Here is a 7,863-nt window from a genome sequence, read left to right on the forward strand (position 1 = left end):
CTGAAGTCAAAAAAATAAAATTTTTCTTTATTTTTTTTTTATTAAAAAAAACCATGAAAAAACCGTAAAAAATGAGGTTTTTCGAGCAAAACCCCATAAAAAGGTAGCTGGACCCTACTTTTTAATTGCAAATTCGGATTCAGCGTCGAAAAAATACATAAGAATATATAGGTCTGGTCAATTGCACAGACACTTTTGTTTTTTTTTTTGTGGGCCTGTGTTATCAGGGAATTTTCGTAAACCTGGAAATGTCAGGGAATTGTTTTAAAGGCAGGAAATTCTTTCCTGAGCAGATTAATAATTCGAATCATAATTTTAATAATTTTACTATTTTTTGTTTAATTCAATATAAAATTGAATAAGAAGAATTATTCATTTATAAATTTAGCTCTGAATTACTTTATTAAATTATTTTGTTTGTTTTTTTTCGTTTAAAATTAATTTTTCTAAATAAAAATTTAACTTATATTTTTGTTTGAAAATTGATAAGTTTTTAGTTAAAAACTTTTTGGTTGAAAATGAATGTTCTTGCTTGAAAGTTAATCTTTTTGCATGAAAATGCAACAGTTTCTTTTAATTTTTTTCTCTGTTGACTGAAAAAGGTTTCTTAGTTGAAAATTTAACTCATGTTGAAAAGTCATCTTTCTTATTTGAATTTAACTGTTTTTGCTTAAAAATTTAATTTTTTGTTTCAACTATCAACTGCTACATTTTTCGTTCAGAATTCATCTTTTTGCGATGAAAATTTTATTTCTTTGTTGAAAGTTGAGTTGTTAAAAATGATGTATTGTTGATGAAGGTTTGACATTTTAATTGAAAATGCATCTCTTTGTATGAAAATTATTATTTTTTACTTGAAATTGGACTATTTCTTTTACTACTATTTTTTTCAAAATTTCTTTTATTTTTTGTTGAAAAAAATGTTTTTAAACGAAAAATGTTACTATTCCAGTTAAATATTTCATCATTTTAGTTTAGAATTCATCTATTTCGCTGAACATGATTTTTTTTATCAAAAAATTTAACTATTTAATTTTTGGTAATAAACTATCTTTTTTAGTTGAAATTTCATATTTTCAGATAGAAATTAATCTTCCTGATTGAAAAGTAATTGTTTAGGTTATAAATTTAATTATTCTAGTTAAAGATTCATAATTTTATTAGAAAATTCATATTTTTGTTTTAAAATTCAAATATGCCAGTTAAAGATTCTTCATTTTAGTTAAAAAGTCATCACTTTGTTTGCAAATTTAACCATTTTTTTGTATTGTAAACCATTTTTTTAAACTGACAACTTAACTATTCCAATTAAATATTTCATCATTTTAGTTGAAAATTCATCTCTTTGATTAAACATTTAACTATTTTTTTTTAATTTTTTTTCGTAATTAATTCTTTTAATTGAAAATTTAATTATTCCAGTTTGATTAAAATCTGGTATTTTTTACTTAAAAAATCATCTTTTTTGTTGAAAATTAAATCACTTGTTCGGGATTTTATTTTTATTAATTTTTCGTTAAACAATTATCTTTTTAGTTGAAAATTCGCCTTTTTTGGTAGTAATTAAGCTTATTGATTGGAAGTTATTTATTTTGTTGAACATTCGTTTTTTCTGGGTTCGAAGGTAATTTTACATTTAAAAATTTAACTATTCCAGTTTTGTCGAAAGTTTATTTTTTTTTTATTTGAAGACTCATCTATTTTGGTAAAAATTTATATTTTTGGTAGAGATTAATCTACTTCGTTAAAAAATAATTTTTTTAAATAATAATCTTAAAAAAATAATCTTCTTCTTTGAAAATTCATCTTTTTGGATGAAAATTTCCATATTGAAAAATCGTAATTTTATTAAATTCATACTCTTGGTTGAAAATAAAACTATTTGGTGGAAAATTAAAATTGATCTATTCCAGATGAAGATTTATCATTTTATTTAAAAATGCATCACTTTGAATATTTGTTGTTGTTTTTTTGTGTGGATTCTGTTGAGAATTCATGTATTTTGTTGAAAAATCTTCTCTTTTGACAAAAAATGAATCTTTTTTGTTGAAAATTTAACTATTTTTTTGAAAATTCAATTATTTGGTTAACAATTCATCTACATATCTTGTTGAAAATGCAATATTTTTACTTGAAAAATTAGGAATTGGAAGAGGTTTAAATTATTTTAATGTAGTGCCCACAGTAATTAATTATGTTCTTAGTATTATTCAATTATTTAATAAATCGAAGGTACTAATATATCTAAGAATATCTGATATTATAATTTGTGAAAAATTCCTAAATCCTAAACCCTAGAAACTGTAGAAAAAATATTATTTATAATAAACTCGCGAAAGTGTGTACATATTCCCAGTCACTTGTTTAAAAATTTTACCTTGAAAAAACTTGAGATACCCAGAGAAAATGTTGAATTGCCCGAGAATTTTTTTTCTGCAGAATTTGAGTAGACACTCTGTTAAAAATATGTCTGAATGAATCCCTTTTTGACAACAAAAAAGTGTAATTTAATAATTTGGCAGAGACGGTCTGAGGAAACAGCAGACCTTCTGGCAGAGAAGAGTCGAGTAGCAGAAGAAGAAGCGATGCTGCTGAGTCAAAAGGCTTCCGAGGCAGAACAGGAGATAACGCGAATTAGACTGAATAACATGAAAACCGAAGAAGAAAAAGTCCACCTGGAAAGGAAGACCAGGGAGGCGGAATTACTCACCGAAAGACTCGTTCAAGAGTCTGAAAGAAGAGCGGTTGAGGCAGAAAGATTAAAAGATGAGTTGCTTCGCGCTCGTATTGCGGAGAAAGAAGCTAAAGAAAAATTACTCGAATTCCTCAGTAGAAACGCTTACTCGAATACGGTAAGTTATCTTCAATTTCAGTGTTAAATTACCGGGAATTTTTTCAAAGTCGGAAAATGACAGTGAATTTCTTTTACCGTGAATTTTATAAATTTTGAGGAGAAAAATCTATTCATTCACTTGAAATATCACAAAGCGTGAGAAATTGAAATTTTTTTATTAAAAACGTTTTGAGTTGATCACCTGTCATTATAAATTAATTAACGATTTTTTAAATTTAACTGTAATACTGGTATTCAGAATTGAATTTTCAAGATGATTGTGAATCTGTTAAAAAAAAAAACATTTTAACGTTAAAAATTTAGTAGTTAAAATCATTACATTTTCAACCTTGTCAATCAAAAAAGAATTTCCAGCAAAGTAGTTCAAATTTTAATCAAGTATTTGTGTTCTTAACTAAATTTCCCACCAAGTAAATAAATTTTCAATTAATAAGTTAAACTTTTAACTGAAAAGATCCATTTCTTAAACTAAAAATGAAATAGTTAAATTTTCAGTTAAAAAATTAATTTTAAACCCAGAAAAAACGAATTTTCAACTAAATAAATAAATTTCTAAATAATTCTCAACAAGAAAAATAACAAATTTTCAACGAAATAGTTCAATTTTCAACTAAATTGATTAATTTTAACCAAATAGTCTTATTTAAAACAAAACAAAAACGAATTTTCAACACAAGGATTAAATTTTGAACACAAGAATTGAATTTTCAACTAAAATAATAAATCTTAGACCAAAACAATTAATTTTTTACATACTGGTTCAATTTTCTTTTTTTTTCTATAAGTTCATTTGTTTACTTAAAAGAAGACTTAAACCATTAAAAATTAAAAGCCTTGGACATTGAAATTTTGGTATAGAAAACTTTTTGAGTTGATCAACTGTAAATAAAAATTAATTCATGATATTTCGTCGGGTTTCAAAGATTCTATGACATTTTAATTGAAGTTTTAGAATTCAACCTTCATTCTTATTAATTTATTCTGAATTCATTTAAATTCATCAGAATTCTGTTCAATTTTTTCAATTCAAATGATAAAGTGATCATAAGCTTTGATTTTTTAAATTCCTTGGCATTTTCAAGAGCTTTAAAAAAAATCAAGGGATTTCAACAGATTTTAAAGGATTTGAAATATTTTAGGACATTTTAAAAGATTCCCAAAATTTTTTATTTATTTCAATCGTTTGAAGGGATTTTAAAGAATTAAAAATATTTGAAGGTATTTTAAAAGATTCCAATGTATTTTCAAGACATTTAAACAATTACAAGGGATTTTAATACTTTTATGGATTTAAAAGAATTTATTCACAAGAAACGAATGATTTCGTAGGGTTTCAAAGATTTCAAGAGATTTTAAAATATTTTTTGCAATTTATTTGAAAATTAGCCTGAATTCTTTTTAATTATTTTGAATTCTTTTAAATACACTGAATTCTACTCAATTCAATGTATTGAAAAAAAATTGTTTATTTCATCTTGAAATCTTTATAACTCATCTTAAATTCTTATTGATTGTTTTTAAACTCAGTTTGATTTGTTGTGAAATTTCGTCGAATTCTTCTCGTTTCCTTTAAATTCCTTCGAATTCACTAAAATTTTACTTTTTAATTTACTCAATTCTATTTCATTTAGTGTTTTTTAAAAAATTTTTTTAAATATTTAATTAATTGATACTACATTCTTTTGACCTTACCTTCAATACTTAGGTATTTCATCAAATTCTTTTGACTCTCCTTAAATTTTTCTCAACTCGTTTGAAAGTTACTGAATTCAATGCAGTTTTTTCATAATTTTAAATTGTTATTCATTAGAGCTTAAAAAAAATTTGGATTGAATTTTGATGAATGTCATCAAATTTTTCTCGTTCACCTTAAAATCCTCTAAATTCATTCCAATTTTACAGAAATCAATGGATTTTTTGTTTATTTTGAAAATTGTTTCCAATTCATTGAAATTCATTTAAATTTAACTTGAATTGTTTTGAAGTCATATGAATTTATCCTAAAATTTTTACACTCTGAGTTCAAAAAGGCATTCTTTGGTCTCTATATTTGACATTATATATTTTATTTATATTTTTATTACATTATTATTTATTTATATTATTTTACATTATCAGGGTAGCAATTTCACCATGAAACCGGGAATTAACTGAAAATTTAATTAAAATACCAGGAATTTACTTCTAATCGCAGTAAAATTCAAGTTTCCATTATTTTAATAACATTAGTCAATTTATAAAAATGATTTCTACTTTACCTGCAGTTGCAGATTTTTACGATTATCTCAGTTTAATTGAAATTTTGTAAATTTGTAATTTTGTTGAAAATCCACTTATTTTGCTAAAAAGATATTTTTTTTTAGAAAATTGTCTTTTTCTTTTCAAGTTAATTTTCTTATTTAATTTAGGTCAGAAATTGAATTACTTGGTTGAAAGTTGAATAACACTTATTAGAATTTTTTTAAGGTTCATCATTGAAATTAAAAATTCATTTTTATGTTTCAAATATGAGCTATTTGATAGAAAACTTGTTTTTTCTTTTGATGAAAAGGAGTTTTTGCCGAAAATTTAGTTGTTTTCTGAAAAATTGTTCTTTTTTTTTTAATTACTTTGTTTTTTAAGTTCTAAATGTAACTATTGTTCCACAATTTTAGATAAAAATGTATCTTAATAGATGAATTGAAGTCTAAAAAGTGTATGTTCAACCAAAGGCTTGGATATTCATTTTTTATTAAAAATATAATTATTCAATTTTTGGCTGAAAATTGATTTTTTTAAATTGAAAATTAATATTTGTGGGTAAAAATGAACCTTTCTTGGTTGAAAACTCATTTTTTTTAATCAAAAATTCGACGATTTCAGCTGAAGATACATCATTTTAGTTGAAAATTTATCAGTTAGATGGGAAATTGAACTATTTTTTGAAAAAACCCGTTTTTTTCCGTTTTGTTTAAAATTAATTTTTTCAACGAAAAGTTATGTTAAAGTATGCTTCGAATGATCATAATGGATTAAAATCAATTTTTGCGTTTAGCGGCAAATAATTAGGACCGGGACAATTGAGGACAATTTAAAAACTTGACCGGGAAAAACCGGGAATTTGAAATCGTGCACTGAACCGTCACCCTGCACTGTAAAAAATATTTATGTAAAATTACAAAGTTTCGGAAAATGATATATTGTATCATTGTAAATATCACATACTTTACTGTGTAATTTTACAAAAGTGTGTGAAATTATATCCACTAGCGGTGTATATAAAAGGACCCTAGAACAGCAATGTTTACAAATTTTCGTACACAACTTTTGTTATGCCTAATGAAAAGTTCTCTTAATTTGAATTATGCCAGAGCTAAAAAAAATTCTCTTTAAAAGTTTGATTGCTCTCGAAATTCTGTATAAAATGAGCGTAGGATGAAGCCAATTTGTCTATTTTTCAAGCAGATGTTGAAAAATAGTGTAAATTAAAATGTTTTTTTAAATGTTCAATAACTTCCGAAATAATCAACATTTTTCAATGTTCTTGAACTTATTTGCAGCTATTGAATTGCAATTACTTGAAGTTTGTTTATGTTTCATATGTTCTACACAAATATTTTTGTTATCGCAAAGTATATTGCCATTTTTTCAACTTTTTTTGTTACTACTTCAAGTCCTTGCAATTCTATAAGGCAATTTTTAAGATTCATACGCATAAGCTGTTATGATACGGTGAATTATTATTATAATCTGGGTTGAGGCCGTCAGAGCAAAGATAATATAAACGTAGATCCGGTGCGGGCTTAGTTGCCCGCCATAAATATAGACGGCGCGTCCGGCGAAAAAAGTCACTTCCCCTCTACCCATCGCTCCCCGTAGAAAGCACCCTCGATATAGTTTGCCAAGAGCCACTTGGAGCGCTGTAAGCAACTCTCGGCATACCTTCTAGGCGCACTGATGGTAAACTTAGCTTGGACAAGAACCATTTGGATTGAACGTAAATTGCCAATTAAAACATTTTTACATTTATAACTTTGCAAAACTTGGTTGTTTTAATAAATACCACAAATATAAGTCGATGAGTAATTTATATTACGGTTTCATATATTTTCCACTAATTCTAAAATTATTAATTATAATTTTCATTCTATATATTGTCTATATATAGTTCTTTAATATTATTTAGTTTTTATTTTTATTTTTGTGGTCTGCAGTTTCTACGGGCATTTTTAGACTATTCGTCTAATCAAGTTCTTGTATGTATTTTCCAATTTCTTAATTATTATATATTCTAACGTTTTTATAAAAATATAATTATAATTCCAAGTGATAGGAAAATTGTTCTTTCGGTTTTTAGATGTTAAGACGACAGTTACAAGCCAATATATATATATATACATATAATTCAAATTATTATTTAAGTTTTTCAGGAGTTTTAAATGCCTCAAAATCTTCAAGATTTTTTTACAATTTTATAAATCTTTTTAAATTTTTGAAATATTTTCGACACTGTAAACTTCACGAAATAACAAAATGCTGAAACCTGAAAATCCCGAATTAAAAAATTCTAGAATAATGAAATTCTGGACAGTTTACAATATTACCGAGTTTGAAAATTCCCGAATAATAAAACTCCAGGCGGAATGCTGTCTAATAATAAAATATACAAACTAGAAAATTCCCGAAATGCAGAAATTGAGAAAACAGTTATGTGGTCAATATTAGTTATTTATTAAAAATACAATAATCAAATATTTTTATTATAGAAATTTGGTTTAATGTTTAATTTTTTTAATTATTGTTTTAATTTAAAATAACAATAATTGTATAAAAATGTGATACAAACAAAAATTTAAAACAAGTGAGCTTCAAATGAAACAAACTTTGCAAGATTCAATGCAGGCTGATTTAACGCGACTTTTATTTTCATTTTTTTAAATAATAATTTTATTTTTGCGAGCGTTTTCTGTAATGTACAAAAATAAAATGGACATTTTCAAACAACTTTTTTTATCCAAAAATACATTTGT

The 7,863-nt window shown here is 24.9% G+C and overlaps 1 protein-coding gene across 1 annotated transcript in view; it reads left to right on the forward strand.

The window, feature by feature from the left end:
* The window catches only part of LOC117173845 (merlin), a 31,503-nt gene extending 26,495 nt beyond the window's left edge, over positions 1–5,008 (forward strand). The window contains exons 8-9 of the mRNA XM_033362492.1: positions 2,523–2,852; positions 4,973–5,008. Coding sequence (XP_033218383.1) covers positions 2,523–2,852; positions 4,973–5,008 — 366 coding nt within the window. The remainder of the gene's footprint in view (positions 1–2,522; positions 2,853–4,972) is intronic.
* Positions 5,009–7,863: the final 2,855 nt, after the last annotated feature.

The sequence above is a fragment of the Belonocnema kinseyi genome, chromosome 5 (genome assembly GCF_010883055.1).
Source record: "Belonocnema kinseyi isolate 2016_QV_RU_SX_M_011 chromosome 5, B_treatae_v1, whole genome shotgun sequence".
Lineage (NCBI taxonomy): Eukaryota > Metazoa > Arthropoda > Insecta > Hymenoptera > Cynipidae > Belonocnema > Belonocnema kinseyi.